At 40.8% G+C, this 23,742-nt stretch overlaps 1 protein-coding gene across 7 annotated transcripts in view; it reads right to left on the bottom strand.

Moving 5' to 3' along the window:
• The window catches only part of LOC128152740 (lethal(3)malignant brain tumor-like protein 3), a 52,855-nt gene that overhangs the window by 14,555 nt on the left and 14,558 nt on the right, over positions 1-23,742 (bottom strand). For 2 of the 7 annotated variants that reach the window (XM_052811341.1, XM_052811340.1), the window contains exons 2-17: positions 19,181-19,283; positions 18,451-18,622; positions 16,946-17,003; positions 15,801-15,889; positions 14,429-14,533; positions 13,648-13,783; positions 13,053-13,144; positions 11,920-12,071; positions 10,230-10,306; positions 8,691-8,776; positions 4,777-4,887; positions 3,461-3,575; positions 3,247-3,346; positions 2,237-2,416; positions 725-856; positions 280-341 (exon numbers count right to left, since the gene is read on the bottom strand). In XM_052811341.1, the coding sequence (XP_052667301.1) occupies positions 280-341; positions 725-856; positions 2,237-2,416; positions 3,247-3,346; positions 3,461-3,575; positions 4,777-4,887; positions 8,691-8,776; positions 10,230-10,306; positions 11,920-12,071; positions 13,053-13,144; positions 13,648-13,783; positions 14,429-14,533; positions 15,801-15,889; positions 16,946-17,003; positions 18,451-18,622; positions 19,181-19,236 (1,723 nt within the window). In that variant the 5' untranslated portion in view covers positions 19,237-19,283. Of the gene's footprint in view, positions 1-279; positions 342-724; positions 857-2,236; positions 2,417-3,246; positions 3,347-3,460; positions 3,576-4,776; positions 4,888-8,690; positions 8,777-10,229; positions 10,307-11,919; positions 12,072-13,052; positions 13,145-13,647; positions 13,784-14,428; positions 14,534-15,800; positions 15,890-16,945; positions 17,004-18,450; positions 18,623-19,180; positions 19,284-23,080; positions 23,235-23,742 lie in introns of those variants that run through there. The other 5 variants (XM_052811343.1, XM_052811342.1, XM_052811345.1 and 2 more) reach the window with 3 other exon arrangements.

Genomic DNA, 23,742 nt, shown 5'->3' on the forward strand with positions numbered 1-23,742 from the left:
TGCAGTGGTACAAGAGATGGTGCAAGCTTGTCTTCTCAGTTAATAAATATGAGGCTTCACTCTACAAAACATTAAACCTTTCACTTCTAAGTAATTTTACCCTTCCTCCTCATTTTAAAGCAAGAAAGACTACCATTACCATCACCTCCAGCATCTGCTTTCTCTTGACTGTGGAATCAAAGACAAAAAAAGCTGTAAAGTTTTAAATGCTCCTTGTGACTGTTGTATATTGCACATATATGCACACACACATAGAAAAAGAAATAAAATTTAACCAACCTTTCCCATTGCTTTCCTGTTTCACCAGCTGGAACTTTATATAGGCATGCGAGCACCCAAGCCTGAAAGCACCAATTACAAAACATTTCAAGAGATCCACAAATTGATATAATTTCTTCTCTATACAGAGATTAATAGGACTTTTAGGAACCAAAACCTTTTCCCTCTTAAAATAAGCAATAGCCCCGCTCTGTCCTTGACACCTCTCTCTAAGCTAAGGACTGTGCTATTAAATTCATGGCTAGAACTCAGATTTGAGTTTACTGCAGGAAAGAGAGGGCCCAAAATAATGGGAGGAAGGGAGGAGATTTTACCCTATGCTGCAAATCTCTGATCAAATTGGGCTGTTCTAAGTTATGATTTACATCTGTATTTCAAATACAGCATCATCATCAAGAAACACAACTGTAAATGCATGAAACTACACCACAAAAATCTTATTTACTTTTTTGGTTTGGCTTTGATGTCTGCAGAGGAATCCTCTTCTACCCAGTCTCTCTCTTGATTGTTTTCAGACTGTTCCGACAGACTGTGAACACTGCTTTGACATGACTTTTCACTGTCTTGTGCAGATTTTCTAGAAAGACAGACAAATGATAGTAGCTAAGCTGATATCCTCTGTTCCCTTTTCCCACAGGAGAGCAAAGCTGGCTGCTCCTTGCAAGTGGGAGCAACAACTACCACCTAGTGGTAGAAGCTTTCCTCTCCCCCACCATCATCACGGGCGCAGTACAAAGTGATTTTTTACTCTTCAGCGCGGATTGAGAGAGATTATGTGAAATAAATCAGCCCCTGTGGACTGAGGCTGTGATCCCAGCAGCTACAAGAAACCCACTGAATTATGTGTCATGGTGAAATCAAGAGATTTAAGATCTTTGAATCTTGATACCTCCAGATAACATTTAAGACTCTCCATGACTGAGTTTGATGCATAAACTGAGCTACACAGTTGCCCAAGGAAGGACAAGCAGTAGGGTGTTATCAGATTTGCATACTGAATACAGACCTCCCACTACCAGGAAATGAAATATTTAGAAGAATAGAAATATATTACAATTTTAGAATGCTATTTATTTTGGGAGAATCCCAAAGCTCCTGAGAGAGCTTTATGGTAATGGTGCCATTGAAACGCAATCAATTCTGGTGTTAAAATTAGGAAATGGAGATGCCTGCGCATTTCTGGGATGGGAGGAGTAAAACTCTGGCCATGTATGCCAGGGAGGGGAGAGAAGTTTTCCTTTTTTCTGGCCAGATATATCTTGAAAATGTTATAAATCTAAGCAAATAAATGAACTTTAAAAGGTATATAAGATGTCATATACAACAAAGACCAAAAGCGTTGCTGGAGTTTGCTCTAGTGAGACTGGATTCGTACAGACTAAAGGTGACAATAATAAAAGCCTTCATGTCCAGGTCTGTCCCATGACACATTCTAACTGCCTCCTGCAGTCCAAGAACTAACACATTGTTTGCTTCAATGCTACTCAATTCCAAGATTTTCATGTAAGAAAAAAAAATATCTGAAGGAGCTCAACTTGTTTGCCAAGTGATACACATGTAGTCATTACGCCTACCAGTGTAATGCAGCCGACTCTGGGGTGGATTGCAGTTACAGTTTAATAGTGCAAAATAACCTTGCTTGACAGTTTTAGGACAGGAAACGAAGGAAAAGAATATATTTTAAATTGAAACAGCAAGGAAAAATTTATGGAGACAGAATGCAATTTCCTTTGTTGGAATGTGACCAGGGCAGCAGGATTAAGGAATCAAGAAACCTATTAAGGCATATGAGGGTATAAAAGTGCACTGCTCCGTGTTAAGAGTGTCTGGGGCATGGGTCAATATTACAGACAGATGAACTCAATGCTCTGCTGCTTCTCGGCCAATTCCTGTGTTTTTCAGCCTTGTAAAATGGTTTTGCTCCCCAGTACCTGCCGAAGAAAAGGGTTCAACTCACCTGGATTGTGGAGAGTCCTCCTGAGAAGACTCTCCTGCTCCCAACGGAAACGGGACAGGAGTTTCCAGCCTCTTGGCTTTCTGCATGCTATTGCTAGGGGAAGGTCTCTCCCCACTCAGGCGGTCCTGTAACAAGTTTTCTCTGTTGAGGTTCACATCAGAATACGGGCAGCCAACTAACCTGTATTAAAGAAAAAAAAGACAAAAAAAAAAAAAAAGAGCGAGAGAGATGATGATGCATGTTTTTAAGTCATACAGTCTTACCAGCCTCAGGCAGACATATCCATCAACAAACTCAGAAAAAGTGAGGCCAGAAACAGACAGGGAGATGTTATTACCCAATTTTAGGTACGGGAAAGCAGGGGACTACATGGCAGAATTAGAAACCAAAGTCATATTTTTAAAGAGTCACCTCAGAGAACAAGAAGAGCTCTTCCTCTGTAACCTGCTTGTCTGAACAGTATTTCATGAAACAAGAGTCCTGCAACTTTCACTCAAAAAAATTCAAAGCCCTTTACCACATTATATACTGCCAGATCTTCAGACCTCCCACCCGAGTTTGTTTTCTTGCTCTTTAAAATAGTTTAATAGAGAAAATCCTTAAGAAATCAAAAGGCAGAGCACAAAACATGAGCTAGCTCTCCTCACTCTTATACTTTAATTATCTACCCACACTCTCTCCCTCTTTAACTGCCTCCTTGCATGCTCTTCCTGGGTATATTATTTTACAAAAAACCTCCTTCAGTAATGCTGGAATGAAGAAATTGGAGTTAATTAATCTATGCTGGATTGCATAGCAGTTGTAATGATTATACTGGTATAAACAGAATTTATGATGAAACAGCACATTTAGACACAAGAGGGAGCTGCAACTGCAGTTATAACTATCTCCAGAATAAACACCCTGAGATAATTTCAATGCAGTGCAGGTGCTTGTTGCTGCATTATTATTATGGACAGCAGTCAGACTCTTGCAGGCAGAACCCTTATAAGAAGATCTCATATACATACGTATAATGTGTTCCATATCGTGGTCCCCTGACGTGACCAATACCATGGCAGCCTGGAGTAGGGCATGCTTGTCCCACTGTTCCCACTCGATCAACAGCACCTGGTAATAAGAAGAAAAAAGTTAAACAGATTTGTAAAATGCTCCATGCATCTGAAGAGCAGACTTCACTTAGGAAAATTATTCAACATAACAATATGATGTCATCTACTTTACCTAGAGGGACTTGCAAAGCATGTCCAGTTTTTGCACACCAGCCTACTGGATGAACATCAGGGCTGTCTGCATCGACCCAGAAATCATAATTACGGTCCCAACCATCAAAATGTATCTAAAAGAAGCACACAGTCTCAGTGAGAGATACAGTTAAGGACATGACTCAGCTTTTATTTTAACTTCCCCCTTTGTTTCACCTTGCTCAGCTTGGGGATGATTCATTCAATCTTTCAGTCAAGCACAATCGTCCTTTGTGCTCAAACAAACTATTTGTTTTCCTGACCCCTGCCCCTACGTTTTACAGAAAAACCAAATTCTGGTGACACAGTCAAATCGCAGGGTCTGCAAGAAAGCACAGACCATGGGGTACTCCAGCACACTCTATACTCAAAGACTAAATCCATGCAAACACAATTGCTTATTTAATTGTTTTGTTTTCTGAGGATCCCAAAACACCATAAAAGCCAACAAGTTTGGTGAGTTTTGCAGTAATCAAGCTAGAATTTTCTGCTGGATGAAGAGACTAAGAATAGCTCAGATCCAGGTCAGGTTAACAGAGACTAAGGATCACTGCAGTTTAAAGGCTACTGGGTTGTCTATGCAGCAAAGTTTCAAACAAATGTATGTACTGAGTATCATGCTACTATATACTGGCAAAACTTGACTTTTGCTTGCGATCACAGCGATGAGGCTGAGAATCAAATGGCTAATGGGGAGCGAACTCCACTCCTGCCCACATAATCATCATTTAGGAAGCAGACCTGTGGCTGAGGAGCCTCCATTAGTGCAGCCTCCATTTTAGCTGGCTCATACTTAATTTCTCAGAAGCCAAAGCAACAACAGATTTTTCTGGCAATATATTTATGTGAAAAGAATTAGTTAAAATCCATTTATGTAACAAATTCATACTGGAGAATGAAGCCGCTTCCCACATGTGCCAGGGTTTAACTTACTTTGGGTTTTCTTTTAAGTATGCTAGGAAAAAAAAAACTGTCAGATAGCTTCCCACCAGCAGAACATTAATGCTGCCTTCACTCACACAGATCACACAGAAACAGATAAGAGATGGAAAACCATGCTGTCAAATGTTATTTCAAAATAGTTACATCAAAACAGTAACTAACAATACCAGGCAATTCCATCAGATTTCAACAGGACAAAACAACAGAAATAATTTCCAGCTGGGCAGGCCTGTAGGTTAGATCATCTGCAAGGTGTTTGTTTGCTGCTCCTCATACCAACTGGATATTTTTTCTGTACTGCCAATCACTATATTCCTCAGCACAAGGGCTCTGCACTTTGAAGCAAGGTCATACCTTAATGCGATGGTCGTCTTTGTCAACTATTGTCGCCACTCTTATCAAGATGGGATTTCTTCTGTCCACAGCCTCTAACTTCATATTAACTTGGAATCCGTGAGCAGGACGCTGTAAGAGAGGATTATAAGCAGAATGCTAAAAAGTCTGGGCGTTCAGAGCTAGTCACCTGCTCTGAATAAAATGCGCTGAAGTTTTCATCTTCCATTCAAATGCCTTTGCAGCTTTGGCCCCTGATCTCACACGGCAGACTGCTTCAGAGGTTAAAATCAGAGTTTCCTAGAGGATTAAGCTGTCTGTTTGTCAGCAGCCCAAAACTACTCGACAGGAAGTCCGAGCTTTCTCAGTGCAGAGGAGCATTTCACAGCCAGGGCAAGAGGCACTTCCCTAACAGAAAAAAGGCCAGATACTACTACAAGCTCCACTGCCATACAGACTCCGCAGTCTGACGGCAAAACTCCCAAACACAGCAGAGAGATGATCTCATATCTGACAAGGACAGTGGCCAGTTAGCCCCTGTCTTACACCTGAACCACACCACCACGTGATATCTCTCTTCATTACACTATACATGACATCCTTTTTGGCATCTGGATATTACAGAGTTACCTTCATTAAGCAGGTTACCACCTACTTCTTACGATGACAACTGCATCTGCTTGTTAACAACAACTGCTGAGAACTGCAGTGCTGGGACTCAAAAGCAGCTCCAGCTGCCGGAGTCTCCCATCTGCAGTTGCCCGCTTACCCCTTCTCTCAAGCCCCAGCAAAGTACTTTGTAAAAACTCCAGAATGTCCTTTGACCTCATGCGTGCCCTTTGCAGCACCCACAGATGTAAACCTCTAAGTAACAGACAGCGTTTACCAATTTTTCCATTTATCTTTAAATGATCGACCGCACATTCCTCCTCTGACCTCCTCAGCTGAGGGTTATGGAACACTGGATACTCATTCAAAACACGTCCTTCTTCACTTCTGCACACAAAGGTCAGGATTTTAGCAAGAGATGATAAGTCATGTCTTTGAACAAGATCGGGTTAATGAAAAGATGATTATAATCACTCTTCCCTCACAATCTTCCTTACCCTTTTTACTGTCAGTAGCTGGGGGCAGGGAAGGAGGTCCACTTCTGTGCTAAGTGGATTACAAACTCCAAACCTCAAGTTTCTCTTTGGCCTTTTCACCTGGACGCAGACATTTATCAACAGGCTTTCAGCCACAGGACACACCAGAAGCCAGACAATCTAAACTGCTTTTAGTTTTAAGAGCGCCTTATTGAACCAGCCAGCCTTGTTCGACTTCCTTGAGGAAGGAGCCTGAGTGCTAGAGAACAAAATCCTGCCCAGATGAGCCAGGCTGTTTGTTTAAGTCTTGCTGAAGGGTTGCTGCCTTTTTGGCAATGGCATCTGAATGTTTTTGAATTGACAGCCCAAGACAATGGGCTGAAATAGTGATGCTTATGACAAAGCTGTCTCCTCCTGCATTTTTGGGTGGAGAAGGCAGAAATCCAGACACAAGATCTGCTATTTGTGCTGATGATCCATATCTTCAGACTACGCAAGATAGCTCTTGAAAACTGTTAAAAACTAATTCAGTGAGAAATGCCTGTTCTGGCTCTCAACCCATATTTTTATGTACTGATTTCCTGTAATTGCTAGCTGGAATAATAATAATAATAAAAAAAAAAATCAATAACTGTGCCATGTATTTGCACTTCAGACCAACCAAGCCAGAAAAATAACAAGGTTTGATCTTGAAAGAGCTCTATTAACTGTTGATATATCAAATGCCATTTTTTTTTCTGTCTCATTTTCGAAACACAGTCTCAGATGCTAATTTATATTCTGGAGTTTCATGAGAGCCAGAATTGGCCCTTCTGCTATTCTCTCAAAGCCAGATACCTGAAGGAGCAAAAAACATGGCTGCAGAGATGTAGGTAAAACAGGAAAAGAGGCAGACAAGGCAGTTGCATTCCCCCTTGGAAAAACACTTCACTTTGTAAGAATCCAAAAAAAAGAGCACTCAGTACTGAAAAGGCTCCCTGTCCTGAGGAAAGCCCTGTTATCTTTGGGTGACAGTTCTCAACATATTTTGTATTCCGAAAATCTGAGGAAAGAATGCCGTAATGACAGATTACTGAGGACTTCGGACTGGGAGTTTTAAGTAGGTCATACTTCACTGTTTCTTTTTGTATCATGAAGAGTTTTATTATCTTTCCAAAATATTTGTCCCTAGAAAACTACTACTATTTTTTCTCTATTGTGTAGAAGACCAATTGCTGCATACTTTCACTCTTGTATTCTGAAAGCTCCTGTTTTCCAGCACTGCTGGGATTTTATAAGCATGGCTCAGAAAAAGGCTGAGCCTACACTGGGGGCAACAAATGTGTCCTACTGACAAGCTTCACTCATTATCCTGCACACTGGCTCTAAGGTGCTTCACATGCTGCGCTGCATGATCGAAGATGCTGTCTGCCCAACTCTGGAAAACCTTAATCCAAGGGATGTTTTGGAGTTCAACTGTGCTGCAGATAACTCCAGCTGTGGCCTTACAGTTCTCTAAAGTGGCAAACCCAACCTCTTCCTATTCCCTAACACCCACCTTGCAACCTACCACAAAACTTCAAATGGACACCTGCCGAAATCTAGCAATTATCAAACTTGTCTGGCTGGATTTTTACCTCCCTTATCTGAGGCCTCCCTGATTGCTTTTCTGCCTCAGTCCCAAAAAGCTTACCAACAAAATATATGGGAGGGCAGCAGGTATTAACCTGCAACGCTAACTTCATCAAAAGGAATCAAGACAAGTGTCATGATGGCACAGAAAAGTTTTCAAACATATTGCAAAGTTTAGCAAGGTGAGCCAGCAGTGCGGAAGAAGCTGCTAAGAAAAAAAACCAACAAAACTTTAAAGAATGGGGAGTTTTTTAATAAAGTTATTTTAAAGTTTTTATTTTGTCTCTGCTCACAGTGAGCTTCCAGATAAATGCACTGAACTCTAATGTAAGAAACAAAAGCTCATGCTCCCAAGGTTGAGAGAACCATCTTCAGATTTAGTCTGCAGGATGATCTTACTCCATCTAGGAGTTTGGCAGAGACGCTCTATCATCTGTTAGTACACTTATTTCTGTGGAGGGTACAGCTGGCTCCTCCCTAGAAGAACTAAGATCTATATTAGAACATATAAGTCCTTGATAGGAACTTCTCGCTCTGCCTTAATTTGAGTCTCACCAACCAGGGGAAGAAGGATTTGCACAACTGCAAGGTGAAAATATTTTAGAGAAGTTTTTAAAACTTCGTGTGGCGGGGAAACCTGATGGAGGTAGTGCACACTTCTCACTCCCCCTCAAACACATACACACACACACCCCACCCCCTCCTCCCTTCTCCACCAAATGTTGCCAGTTGCAGCCCAGTGATATCCACTTCTGACCCCCACGAAGGGAGTTTGGAAAGTCTGTTAGACCAGCACCAGTCCTGCTCAGATGTCAACTGGGAAATCCCCTTTACCCACCCAGTCAGACCTCAAGCAGTAGACCAGCTCCTTCTCTTCTCCATGTCCTCTCTGAGGCAAGGTACTGCCCTTCACGCATTCCTCTGAAAGCTACAATTATCTGTGTGGACTGAAGGCTCTTCCCTTAAATCTACTAATGGAGCAAGTGAAGATGTTTAGTCAAAAATCCTTTCCAAGACAGCTTTTCATGGCATTTTTAAAAAAAAAAAATCTTGTAGTCTGCTGTGTGTTTTGTTTTAGCAGCAGTGAGAGATCATCTTAAAGTAAAAAAAAAAAACAGTTTCACCCTCTTGGCACAGACATGGTGAACCACCATCAAATAAAGCATCTAGCAAGAAATGGTAGATAACAGCAGTTTCCCCTACCCTCCTGAACTAGGACAATCAGAGAGATTCACCAACCAGTTTGAACGCTCTTGCTGGGGCTGCCTGAGAATTAGTTTCTTCCAAGTACTTCTCCCATGAGAAGGCTTTGGAATCCTTGTATCCTGAAAAAACCAGAAAATGAACATTTAAATAAGAAAAAAACACATTTATTGTTACAAACAATAGAAAAGCAGCAATGTAACACATAGTTATTATGTTAATTTAGCACTTACAATGGATAGCGCTGGAAAGTGGTCTGTTTATTCATACACACCACCTACAGCACACAGAGCAGCACTGCAAGTTTCCCCAGCTTCTACATAGGGCTTTAACCCTGACCAGAAAAACCTGAAGAATTCATTTCTGTACAGCTTAATCAATGCTTATTCTCTAGAGAAAGCTGCCAATTAAGAGCTAGTCAGAGGATTCAGTGATGTGCAATGGCATCACTAAATTAATTTCCTATTTTATTAACTATTCTATGTGTGAATGCCTGCAAGATTGTAGAAACTTCTCATCTCCTGCTACCTACTCACCCATAGCTGAGTGAAACTAGCAGTCTGGAGATAAAAGGCTCCATTGCCATTACCATAATCTCAAAACATCTACATGGGTGTGCTACTCTAACAACAATGGGATGTTTCTCCCCGGCAACTACGTTTAAGAAACTGTTCTACTTTTTTCCCATCCCATTTCAGCATTTTTTAGCCTCAGTATTGTTTCCTTTTGGCAGGAGGGTGCAATGACTAAACACACAGGACAGTCTGCAAGTTGCTGCATGTAAATCTCTCAGCAGAGAAATCAGAATTGACTGCAGATTCTGCTGGGGGCACAGGCAATCATGATATGAGTAGAGGAACTGCATGCCACAGCCTTGTTGCACGTTCCAGGAGCAGGAACAGATGTGGTGTTGCTGAAGAGTAAGCATTTACAACCCCTTTTGCATCTGCAGCAAAGGCACAGAGGCCAATTCCTCCAATGCAGAGGGATCTTGTAGTGCCATCCACTCTACTAAACTTGATACACAGTAATTACAGAAATTCTTGCTCCGGGGCTGTCAATCTAGCCAACAGCAGACATAATTTTCTTATATTTGTTATTTTTAAGGTGAATGAGCACTTCCAAGGCCTGAAAACAACACTGATTTTCCTGTACGTTCTGTCCTTTTTCATTTGCCAACATTCTCTTCATTTACTGAATTCCAATGCAGCAGAAAGAGATGTGGCTTCAGTTACTCCTTCATTTCCAGAAATTCCACCTTAACATCTATGAAATCATGATACTGATCCTTCTTTCTTCCAGCTCACCTTAAAGGAAATGCTGCAAATACTTCAAAGTTCTTTCCCTTCTGAAATCAAATTCAATTACAAATTACCAAACCCTGTTCCATTTTTTGAAAGCGCTATGAAGCAAAATAAAATGCAGTGGCAAGAAGTATGAACAATAATGTTGTTCAGTCAGTAGAAAAGAGAGTACTGAATGGAACCTGTAACTTGCAAATACATAATTATGTGGAAGATAAAACTTGTAGGTTTTTTGACTGAGGCAGGAAATAAAGTCTCACTTTCTACATACCAGGTGGTGTTGTCAGTGGGGTTCCAGTTTCTTGGCAGTAGCCAACAGGACGAATATATGGGCTGCTAGCTTCACACCTGAATAAAGAGGGAAAGTTGGCACCAGTCAATTTTAAAGCAAAAAGAAAAGCAGAATTTCAAATGCTGTCTGATATGCCTTTGCTGGGTTAGCAGATGCTTTCAGTGGGTGTGATCATGGTGTAAAAGACAAGCATTACCTCGTTAGAATTTATAACACCAAGTTTTCAAGGCGTTCAAGCTGCCTCAAAAGATAGGGAAATACAAAGAAGAATGTCTGGTGCTTTAAAAAAACAACAACAACAAGCTCCCCCCCACGGACCGTACCAACCACAGTTCGGCCTGGACATAGATCATCCAAGCTAAAATGCAAAGGAAGCGAAGAAACAAAAAACAAACCTTCATCCTTAACTGAAATACCATTACTGTAGAAGGAGGGGAAATTACTTTTAAGGTCTTTGCCAAGAACTGCACATTATCCATTCATTCTAGCTGAAACCTAGTGGTAGTTTGCCTGGTTCCCAATTTTATTGGATGTTTAGATCTTCTGAGTCCCTGAAGGAGACGACAGGCCAATTTGAGACAGCCCCTTTTGTCACATCTGCTCCGAGGAAGGGACCAAAGCAGTCTTTCAGATCGAGGAAAAAACTGTGTGTTTTCAGCCAACCTGTACTTTGAAGCTTTGTTTGCTTGTGTTTCCCATTAAAATTTTCAAATTCCAGACAAAACATGGTGTGGAAACAAAGCTTCACAGGCTAAAATGGTAAAGGAACAAGATCTAAAGTCCTGCAAATGGAAACACTGGTGTTACAAAGCTCTGCGTGATGTATTTACAGCAAAGAAAGAAAAGACCCACTTGCCACCAAACAGGTGCCTATTCTGAAAAAAACAAACAAAAGGAGATGGGGGAGAGAACACAGAATACTGATCAAACCAGAGCTATTTTGATAAGCATGTGTCTTGTGTTGCTTTCACAGACAAAGTTAGGCTGTTCATGCAGGTTAGAAAACACAGACCAAAAAGGGAAAACATTTCCTTGACTAATATTCGACCTGGCCCCAGCATGACGGCAGGGGATCAAGATTCTCAGATGCAGAACAACTGTAGTACAGGTCAGGACTTAAAAGCCTAAATGTTGGACATAATTTTTATTTTCAAAGGGCCTTAGCCAAACTCCGATGAAGCAAATGTAAAAGATTTTTACTGACTTTGGTACTGCCTGCTTCCAAATGTAAGTTTGCAGAGAGACATGCCAACACCCACTACTAGTCCTGGAGGAGAGGATGTTTCTAATTCCAGGTGGTGTCACTAGTGGAGCTTACTCTTCCTTCAGCTCTGCCAGAGGAACGGATAACGTGAACATTCCCTGATCTGACCCAAGTCAGCCAGCTTCATTACCTCAAACGCTTTTTACCTAGAATGCTTCACAAGTAGTTCAAGCCAACCCTACTGGTTTTGCACTGAGCCAACTGATGAGCACTCAGACAGCAGGGGAAGCTACTGGGCAACTGGCACTTTGTAAAAACCCAAATTAATTATTCAGATGCTTGAAAACTCATTTAAGATCCCAACTCCAGTGACTACGTTTAAAATATTAGATATTACCCTTAGTGGAAGAGTGAAATAAACCACCGTCTACTTGCAAATATATATTAGAAATAGAATCTCTTTACCAGTAGTCATAACTCTCATCCCAGTTATCAAAATGAATGAGCAGGCGGTTATCCACCATGTCCGTGATGGTTGCGACACACATCAGCGACGGATTCTTCTTGTCCACTGCCTCTAGTTTCATTCCCAGACGAAAACCAGAGGGTGTGACAGGCTGAGGAAGAGGACATCAGGAAAAGGAAATCAGCCACTTCTAGGTCAGGCCACTTAAATTACCCATATAAACTCATTTGTTGCAGGTTGTAACCCCGAAACCCACAGACAAAAACACAGTATAGTTATTAGCAAGAGGTCTACAGACAAGATTTCCATGTGTTCTGGCAATGATTGTTACTATTTCTAAAAAAGAGCTGATGTAGCTCGAATACCAGAATCTCCAGGTACACAACAATACAGACGCAAAGGCTAAGATGCACACGCCTTGCAGTGATGAGTATTGGCTGAGGATAAGCGTGAGCATTGCAGGTACTGTCGTCTTAGTGGAAAAGCTAGAGAGTCTTCAAGGAAAATAGGTGACTCGGTCGGAAGCAGAGCAGAGCTGCACAGTTGGGCCCTGATCATACTGAAGTCAGTGCCCTGTCCATCTGCAGCATCAAATCTGCCGCACTGTGGACTTTGTGTCATCTGACTGACGTAAAATGGGAGTGTGTGTTATACAGGAACTGAGGCTAACAACCAAAAAGAAAGCAACAGTGGGTGAAGGATGAAAAATGCTCAAGATCCATAGCCTCATAATGAATCCCATGGTGCACATGAGTATGCTGCTGGAAACCAGAAATTATTTTGGAAATGATTAAATTAGAGGAAAGTGACACAAATATCTTGACTGTAGGGACACAGCAAAACAGACTGTTGTAATATATTTAATAAATGGTAGAGTAAATCTTTTCCCTCAGTATTAAGGAGAAAGGGAAATACAAATTCTCTCTCTGGAAGGCCAGTGACTGGGGAAAGGAAGAAAAATTGTACTAGTTTCCCATCTTAAAAATAAATCACAGCAGGAAATAGCTTGCATCTGATTGTACCATGGTTGTACCTCTTACATGAGCATATTAAAAACACGTAAATATTCTGGTCAAAACTCACTTAGCATCAGACCTATTTGAAACATCTTGCATTCAATATCACCACTTACAGTGCTGAGGGTCTTAAAAAGGTTTTTTGGAGCTGCTTGAGCTTTGCAATTCTTCAAATAGGAAGTCCAATTAAATTCTCCCTCCTTGAAACCTAGAAAGAGAGATAAAAAGATTGTTTTACACAGCCCCGTTACATTCAGATTGGTTTTTCAGAAATGGAAATTACCTGGGAAGAATATGAACTTTGCATGATAACTGCCCTTCTACAATCTTCAGGGATTATCCATTTCAGCTAAAACATCTCTCTCTTTTTCAGTATAATGTCCAATCATTAATCTCAACCTTCAAATGTTTCTAGGAAATTGAATGCAGGAAAGAAGCAAGTTCTGAACCCCAAAGAGACTCCTTGCTTTATATGCTCATCCAATAAAGAGTTTCTAATTTGACTAACAATGTCAATCTTTGGGAATATCAAAAAGAAGCTGTTTTGTTCTTTTGTGATTCACTATTTTAGTTACACCTCTTCCCTTTAAGCCACTCAGATTGAGTTCCACAATGAAATCACACTAAAAATGAAACATGCAGAGCCAGGACAACTAGTTCTTAGTAGAATTTATGGTTTCTTGTACACCATTCTATTTTTTTTTTTCATACCTTTAGGAGGGAGCAGCTTATGACTTGTTTTTTCACACCAGCCAACGGGATGGATGTCTGAGGAATCAACATTAACCCAGAAGTCGTAACACTCTGGATAACCATCAAAGTGTAATCGCATTCTGTACCCTTGTACCTGTAAGCAGGGGAGCTCTGATTATCATAAAGGGTCATAAAGGAGTTAAAGAAAAACACCAATCAAGCACTCTTTCTGTATTTGGATGTATGGATACAAGTAAATACAAGTTCTCACTTATTTCTCAAAAATCTAGTTTTATTTCTCATCATTTATGTCTCCCAGTTTCCATGCTCCTCTCTCCTCACTTCCAACAGTTGAAAATAACATGGGTTGGTGTAACTTCACTGGCCTCCTATTCCATACTCATGCACACATTCCTGTGCGGCAATAACTGGAGTACAAATGCAGCCTGAGAACATTTATGTCTATACCAGATCAACACAGATTTCACAGAATTGGAGGCATAAGTGCATTTCAAATTGCTTATATATGCAAGACAAGACCTAATTGCACTGTTCTTTTTAATATTTATCCATTGCATGCAATTAATAGGTTTACTATTGTGAGTTACGATTGCAAAAATCTGACAGTAGGATTTCAGGCATAGCTCCTTAACCACATAACACTATTTCTTTAGTGTCACCTTGAACTCCTCGTAACCATTAATTAATTAAAGTACTATTATTATGTTTATACTTTTTATTGAAAAAAATCGTAAATGTACATGGGACTTTTAGAATCAAAGATAGGAAGAGCAACTACCTCAGCCACTGTGAGAACACAAAATCGAGAGGGGTGTTCAGGATCCAGCCCTTCCAATTTCATTCCAACTTTAAATCCATTTCGGCCTTGTGGGAATGACTGATACTGAGGGGGAAGAAGGAAACATTTGTTTTTAATTCCTAAAGACAAAATCTATTGCAGAGCAGTCATCAGATATACTTAAGGCTTCAAATTTTCAACTCAGAGAAGAAAATTCTATCACTAAATGATTGCTGCTTTAATAGACAGACGCAGGTACAGAGATCAATAATGGCATGATCATATTTCAGATTTACTTGTTATTCTAATTAATCTCTCAAAAACACTAAACCACAAGCCTGCTGCAATTAGCTATGAACAAATCTTTCAGCAGATGCAGAAATGAGCTCTATTCAAACACAAAAGAATCCCCTTCACAGCCCAATGTAGGAGGGCTGGCAGAAACAAAGAGCCAGGAAAGCTAAAATCATTTTGCCTGTGTCAGCATGAGGTCAGCAGTCCAGACTTTCCCAAAATGTAACTTCTCATCTTCAAACGGTAAAAGGGACAATGCATTTTTGATCTGGAGCCCATTTACACAGTCATTCCAGAAAACATTTGTGTTTTTCATTTATTTGCAGTCTTAATCCAAATTAAACATGTGAAGTACAGTAAAGGCTTAAAAGAAATCCGAACTGGAATTGCAAATGCCTTATTGCATCCATTGCAGTTGCTCGACTTTACTTCTCATCTCACTCTGTAAGGTGCCAACATCCCTCGGCTTTGAAGAGCTCACTGGGAGCTGAACTTTTAATGTGGGCTGGTACACTGGAATGCAGAAGCAGCTTCACCAAGGCTAAACTCGCCCTCTCCCACCTTCAATGCATCAGACTATGAATGAACACAACTTCCACCCTCCCTCGTAACAGTCGCTTCTCACTGAGACAATCTACAACATTCACAGACCTAACTGACTTGCAGTTTTCTACAGAGGAAGGCTGAAACGGGTGTTGTACAACCACAGATGAAGCAGAGGACATATGAAAGACATTAAGCTGTCCCTCTCCAACGCTACTTGGAGATTGCCTAACAGCCCATTTATCCAGAGCTACCCAAAGCAGATCGAAACAGTCATTGTTTATTTGTGAGTGAGATTCAACCAGCATTTTTTACACCCTGGTTTGGGATGAGACTCACAGGGCAGATGCTTGTTTCCACAGTGCTTCAGGGCTGGAAACAAACATGTGGGGGTTTTACTGCCTGCTCGCACTGAAACAACTCATAAATGTAACTGCTGGCTTGAGGGTAGTCTCCAATCCTACCTCCACTGAGTTAGTAATACTGTTCTGTTGCCTGAGAAAAACATAGCAAGAGAGTTGAAAAAGCTGCCAACCTCTCTGAACAGTTTTAGGGGAGCAGCTGGCATCCGTTCCTCTTCTAAGTAGGAAACCCAGTTCCATACCTTCTTCTTTCCAGGAACAACTAAGCAATCAAAAACAAAGAGAAAAATGAATGTTTCTCTCAGACGCCTCCCACTCTGCCCTCTCTTCTCTTTCTCCTCCCATGTACACGCCAACACTGTTTTGCTGTTGTACCTCAAAGGAGGCAGTGTTACCCAACTTTTGAGGAAAGGCATGAATTCCAGCAGTAGGAAAACCGTGCTCATTTCTCATTAAGAAAAAAATTATTATATCACAGGTCAAATGAATTGTGGCACCCGGATTGCTGGGATGCTGCCCATGGAAAGTTGCCACTGTAAAGTTTGGACAAGATATAATAACTTAAAATTATGGAAAATAATTCCTTCTCCTGACATTTCACAGAGGAATAAGGGGTTAGATATAAACTAAAAGACAGCACAGAGAGGCACATAACTGCAGCTGAAATAAACCTAAAACAAAGCAGATGAAAAACCAAGTGAATTTTTTTTCAGTTCACAAGATTTTTTTATATATATACACATATATTTATAACCTGCTAATACCACAATGCCTCTACTAGAGAGGCAGCTACCAGTACACAGATGATGAAAACAACAACTTGGGTAGGTGCTTGGATTCATTCTAGTAGGACCACGGTCATACACACAGAAAATTACATTTTAAATGCATATGAAAAATCTCCCCCCAGTTTACATATGCTAACTCCTTTAAGGTATATAATAAATTTAACCCATATTCTATAATCAATCACATGTTGTTTACAACTTATTTTCTATTTAGCATGTGTAGTCTGTGGCTATGAAGCTCTCCAAAGTCAATGGAAAAAAGATTCTTATTGTCTTCAGTGAGCTTTGGATCAGGCTGTCTCCTTCCAGATCCTCTATACTGTGCCTATCGTGCAGGCAAATCTAGTCTATTCTTGCTAATACATTTCAGAAGACTGGCTGTGGTAAGAGGGTTATGTACCTAATAAGCTATTCTGAATGTGAAATGAGCTCTACTGTCCTTTCCTCTCCTGTTTACTATTATTCATTTTATAATAGCTAGTAAAAAAATCTATACACATTAAAGAAAAGAGACTATGAGCTTAGCTCACCTTGTTTTATTGGTTTAGTGTTTCTGCGGCTTTTCATATTATTTGATTTATTCTTCTCCTAGACACAGATATGTTAAAAAAAAGTTTAGCAATATTGTTTTTTCCTCCCTCTTTGATCATCTCACAATGCAGGTACAATAAGGATGTAACATGTAACTAACAGGACTATTAGCCAGCATTACTTTCTTTTGAATAACCCTGCAAGAACATTAGTAGGGTATGTTACATATATAACTTTGATCCTGCAGTATCCCAAAGTCCTTTACGAATTATTTAATATATGCTACTAAAGTTCATTTAAATATGGCTACTGAAGAGCAGCACGGGCCCAAAATCTCCATTACAATACAGAGGATTTGCTTTCTGCAATGCAGGATTTACTGCTCACGTAAGCAACCTTACTGTAATGCTCCATTTTCCTTTTCCTTTCAGAGGTTCTTATGTCCATCTATGCCAGGGAATGGATACAGAAAAAAAATCATTTATGAAGCCCTGAAGGAAGCTTCAAGTAACTACTGTCATAGATGAACACCCCAGAAAAAGTGGTCTCCCTGTGTCACACTCCAAGCCAGATTGCCATTCACATTTCTTCTATGTGGTTTTCAAACTCATGTAATTCACCCAGGGTTGTCACTTCTCAAAACAAACCAAAAAGGGCAAAATCTGAAATGCAAAGCTGCCTGCCAAACATGCCCCAGAAGAGACAGGGGGGCAGTTTCAAACAAGTAGGAGAAGGGGGAAGAGACAGAATGCAAGTACTTCTGAAAACAGACGTACTTTAAAACATCTTACACACATCACAGAGAAAAGCTGAGCAACAAGATGAGTTAAACTGTTCATGACATCAGAAGTTTCAGCTTGCATTTCCAACGAACACCTACCCCAGCATCTCTGCATTACAAAAGCATGTGCAATATGTGAATATAAATAAAATGGTTCAGGCCTGAGACGCTATGCACACAGTAGCAGTGTGCAGGCTTGCACAAAGAAGGGCCCCTAAAGGGAGTAAGATGCTTAACGAAAGTTAAGAAAAGATCAGGTCAGGACTGAGGTACTTCTATTCATCCGCCATTAATACAGGTTTCTAGTAGTGTAGTGAGTGTGCATGCAAGCACCTAATAAAAAGCAATCAAACTCTGCAGTTTGACACTAATCTTCAATATCACGTAATAGTACTTGACTGTAGTTAGAGAAAGTATTTTGGGGGGCATGTGGTTTTATTACTGTGAAATACACTTGGTGCTCAGGGCTATAACTACACCTATAAAGTTACAGTCTGAAATCTTGACCTTGACTTCACATGAGCTATTCACCCTTATGACTAATCAGACTTCAGAACAGATATTCTCGTTACTGATGTAAATGAGGACCAGACCCAGACCATTCTCATGGGTACAGAACAACCTCCCTCAGCTCAGTTTGCATCGCACAGTGAAACCTGAGACACAGAATTGTCCCTGCTTTTCACAGTTCTCTTTAAAGAAAATACATGCAGCCTCATTTACCTCATCCTCATCTGCATTTTCCTCGTCATCCTCAGACTCCAGAAGCAGTCTTCTCTTCCTTCTGAGACGTTTGACAGGTCTGTCAGCCTCATTCACCTGACAGCCACTGCTGGTATTAAGATTTCTACTATTTCCCCTGTTTCTGTAATCATCTGCAATGTCTCTGGTATCACTAAACATCCAAAATTGAAAACAAAATAAAATTAAAAGTGCAACAATACTCCTGCAGTATTCCCAGTGTCTCTGTACCTCTTCAGAAGAACGAGGACGCCTGGGCTGAGAACCTAAATAGGTGAATCGTGTCTGCAGGATTTGCCAGATATGTATCTTTTAAAAGCACTCCAAAGTACCGGCACAGCTCTCACCACCAGAGCAGCTTGAAAGGGTTTTTAATTTTGCCTTTTTACAACTCTACAGAAAGTTAAGGTATCATCCTTATTTGTAGTAGGACAGGGAACTGAGGCATCAAGCACACAACCAGTGTTTCCTCAGGCTGGGAAGAGAAATGAGGACAGAGCTCTAGAGAGGATCTTTTCTCTGTCGGGCGTGGGAGGCTCAAGGGCAACAGGAAGGTCATCAGCAGAGCTGTACAGGTGACACGGCCTCAGCCATGCCATGGTAACACTTGCTCTGAAGATTTCACTCTACTCACAGCAACACTCTTCTCTAACACAGTGTTCTCTTTAAACGTTTTTAAACACAGAACAGGAAGAAGCTGGGGTTTCTTTACCTGTGCTGCTGGGAGCCTGTTTGAGTACAAAACTTTCCATTCTCAAAGCAATCCATTTGCTCACAGGTTTGGAAATCAGAGCAGGGCACGTGTTCTCTGGGCACTGCGGAAGCAAAGAAAAAGGAAACTATTAAATTAAAATGTTAAAACACCTTTCATGCAACTAGTGCTGTCAAAGTCCTTTACAAACTTTCATTAAGTGACCCTTGGTATCCCATGGTGAGGGAAGTAATTATTATCTGTGTGCTGGCACATAGAAAGAGTGTACCACCTCATTAAAGAAAAAAACCCTTTTATCAGTAATATTTTAATTCTGGAGAAACCCTGCCCCCATAAAAGTGATAAAGGAGGATATAAACTCAAGGCTATAACCAGGACACAGTTACAAATCTTTTTATACTTCTTTATTCCTAGTAACCCTCTAACTTGAAAGACAAATGTCAAACAAGTCCACCGTGTTTGGATACTTTTAATACAATTGGTTAACTTTAAAAACTTTCACCTTTACGTACTTTGTACATATGAAAATCCTTCATAGGCAGCCTCTAAAACCAGCACATTATTGATGGGAGAATAGAAACAATTATTTCTGTATCTAGCAAGGGATCTAGATCAATTTTTCATCTGAATGAAAGCACGAAAATGTAAGGAATAACTCCAATATATCATTTATGTTTACTTTCTCCTACGATTTGAATTCTTCCTAATGCAAATTAATTTATGTTTAATATTTTAACAAAACACAATTACAGTGATACCCATTACCAGGCATCTGCACTATCCCAATGCATACTTTGCTCAAGTAACCTGACGTGCAAATTGTGCTCCTACGTATACGTCGTTCCTATTCTGCATTTAATGGCACCGTTTGTGTGCACTGGTTTGATAACCCATTTTTGAATGCACCATTAAATGCTTTAAAAGAAAAAAAGAAAAAACACAACACACCACACAATCCAGAACACTGAGATATGAGTCACTTTGCTTTTTGTTTAAAGCCATTTTCATAGTCTCCTTACCAGTACTTGTACTCATTCTGCTAAGACGACTGACATTTTTCATTTATATTTGATTGCTCCCTATAGCCCAATATGGATGTCAGATGGTCCTGGCTGGAATTGGGCAGACAGACTGCCTATGCAGAGAGTGCACGCATGCCTGCTTGTATCACAACTTAAAGCCTCTCGCTGTGCCATTGGGGACCAATGATTCCAGGCAGGGAAAAGACAAAACAGGGAAAACTTGCAAGAACCAAGAGTGCTTGAAGAGCTCTGCTCAATTAGAAGTCACACTGATCTATGGAATACACTTGGACAAAAAGGGTGTGAAAAATTCTTAGTGCTGAGGTGTCCATATAAGAGCCAGTTCTTCACCTGATAGATTGACATCTCCTCAGCTTGCGCAGACGAGGAGAATGACCCACAATCAGCAGGAGTGTAAGTGAATGCCTTAAGTGTAAGTGAACCTGCAGAGCTTACAATGAAATTCGAGATGAGAAAAGCCAGCAGGGAAGACAGGTACAAAGCCTTCCTACCAAAACCCAGAAATAGTTCCATCAAAATCCTGGGGAAAACCAACTGGCAGACACTTGTCCAGGCAGGCAACAAGATGAGAGATCATTCTCTTCTCAAAGAAGAAATTCCCTCCATAGGGATGTATGACTTCCATAATGTAGCTCTGCCTTGACTAGGGATCCAGCATCGCTAACACAGACCTTATACAAAGAGTTAATGTCCTTTAAATTACTGCACCAGGACGCACTGGTGATGTCGAAGACATTGAGACACTGAATAAGCTCCAGCTGCTGTCCCGTGACACCTCTGTGTCCCAAGCTAATTCTCAAGTCTCCTGCCACCACCTTCGAAGAAGACGTTTCAGTACAAGGCATCAGGCAAACCTATCAAAGACTCCCTGTGCCACAACCACATGCTGTCACATTTAACCAAGAGCATCTTTTAAAATATGACCTTATGCTGGATGGCTAATGGTACTCTTGGGATGAGAGCACTTAATTGTTACTCACTCCCTAGCACTGGTCTCCATTAGTACCCTCTGGAAGACACTCAGGCACATCTGTGAGGGAGCTCTACTGAAACGGTGAGTAATTTAATCAGAGGAAACTAGTGATTTACCAAAGTAAGTGAGGCTCGCCAGCTTAACCAAGTGGTCTGGAATGAAGAGCTCAGAGGTTATATAAATATTCTGTTTTGAGCTACTCGTTTCTGGATAAACAGAGTAAGAACAGGTCTGCAAAGAACTGAGATATTTCTTGTCCATTACATTGATGTGCATGTTGTAGAAGATTTTAGAAAATTTAGGACTATAAGACTGTTAGAAATTAATATAGAATGGGTTAAGGTTATTAATGGCAACAGAGCTGCTCAACAGGCCGTGAACAATGTTCTCAGCCTGCCCCCCTTGTATAGCCCCAATCCAGGACTGGATTAAAACCCAGTCAAACTAATCAGTAGAGACAGATGAAACAAAAGATGAAAAATCAGCAAGATACAGGTGCGTAGCTGGGGAGTGAATAAAATATGTAGAACTTACAAAGATAAATGTGGAATAGTTAATGGAACAACCAGAGAGGTTTTTTCAGAATTGTGTAGGTACGAGACTTCAAAGTAAAGGGGATGAGAAGATGACTGACCCAAGATGGACTTCGAAACCCACACGATGATGACCGGACGGAACAAAAGAAGAATGGATAAGATGATGATGAATGATAATGACATGGGAACCGAGATCAACTGGAAAATTACAAAGACTTTGGACTGGGATAATGGGTAGTAAAAAGGTATATAAGACTGAGAAATTTTTGGAAGGTTGCCATTCACTGCAGTGGTGGCCCAACTCTGAGTTGTTCATAAAGCAAACCTAGAGAAACCCATGACTGAAAATTCTTTAACACATGTCCAGTAATATGCTTGTATTATCCTGTTAAAACTCAGTTTTTCCCTAATTTCAATTACAGTAGCCTTGGAAACCTCAAAACTCTTATGGCTAATAGTCTAACTCTTGCCATGAGCCAGGTTAGAGGATATTCTCCAGGATGTTCTTGCAAAGATAACTAACACTACTGGGAATTCATCCTGAGCCAGGAATCCCAGGTTAGCACAACTCTGTGCCATCCATTCATGCTCCACGCTGTGTAATGCATGCAACCAGAGAAAGGAAAAACGCTGGAAACTCCCATCACTCCCGAGAGCAGTCAGCTAAGGCACAGCTATATGAGTAAATCAAACAGTGCCAGGTCCTGCAACTCAGCCACATGCATCTTTAGCCCAGGGCACCTAGCACCATCCCAAGCAATTCCCAAGCATGATTCAGGAGTTAGCATGGAGCTGAGATGCTGCCCAGTGGGTGCAGCCACTCTGTTCTGTAGGCTGAGAGCATTTAATAAGGTATATATGACCAGACCATTCCAGTCTCAAAGCCCCCAAACAGGCAGTTTGGTTTAATGTGGACGCAGACTTAATTGCTGTCATGACAAGTAAATCACTGGTGTTACGGAGAAACACTGATGTCACTGATGGTCCACTACCCTGGAAAGAAGGGGGTCCAACTTCCCAGAATCACCACTTAAAGAGATCCCAGGATGTAAGTTAAAACTCAGCGTGAGAGGGATGTTTGACTACATTGACAAATCTAGCCCAGAACATTTATATAACCACACTTACCTTGCACAAAGGCGAGCACAATGCGTGTGCCAGGTACTGTTATGACTATGCAGTAATTACATTCACTCTAAATACTCCTAAAATACTCGAAATAAGACAGTGACTCACTCCACACGCTGCGCCAGGGAGCACCACTCTACTAAACCACACATTTCAGTTAGACCTGTTTCTAGAAGCTTTTTCAGAAACTGTATATTCTCTTCCACAGCAAAAAGCTCACCTTCCAAACCAGTGCTAGAAGCAGTGGAAGCGTTGATAGCAGCAGGAGCAAAGCTGGTTGGGCTGGCATTTACTGCTGAGGCTGAAAGAGTTTTTATGGCTTCTGCTTCTACTTCAGTAATGATTTCTAGCAATCCAAACTCATTTAAACGGAACTGCAGGTAAGAGAAGAAAGCAAGCAAATAAGCAGTAGTAAAAGGGCTAGGATGGGGGACAGAAGGAATAGGATTCCCTGAGGAGCAACTAGGTAAGGGACAAAATGAAATGGCTGAATGTACATTAAAAAGCATTAAAAATAAGTAACAACAAAAGCAAGAAACACACAACACAACTCCTCCTCAAAATGCCACCAACAGGCCCCCCAAAAACCCCAAGGATGCATTTTGTTGTCAGCAAAGGAAAGCAATGTTAATTCCGCCTGCTTTGGATGTGCTCCCCTTATAAAACTTGGACTTCTGATGAACACATCAGAATAAATACCGTCAGAAAAGCAGTTTAACCCAAAACTCTGCAGGCCCAAAACTCTGCTCTGACAGTTCAAATTCATCCAACAAAGCACAATTACATGTATTACAGCAACTTCCCTAAAATGTCAGTGCAAGCAGGCATCACCCAGCTCTTGACAGAAAGGTCACATTCCACTGGAGAACTTGTCCAATACAT

Source organism: Harpia harpyja, chromosome 16 (genome assembly GCF_026419915.1).
Source record: "Harpia harpyja isolate bHarHar1 chromosome 16, bHarHar1 primary haplotype, whole genome shotgun sequence".
NCBI lineage: Eukaryota > Metazoa > Chordata > Aves > Accipitriformes > Accipitridae > Harpia > Harpia harpyja.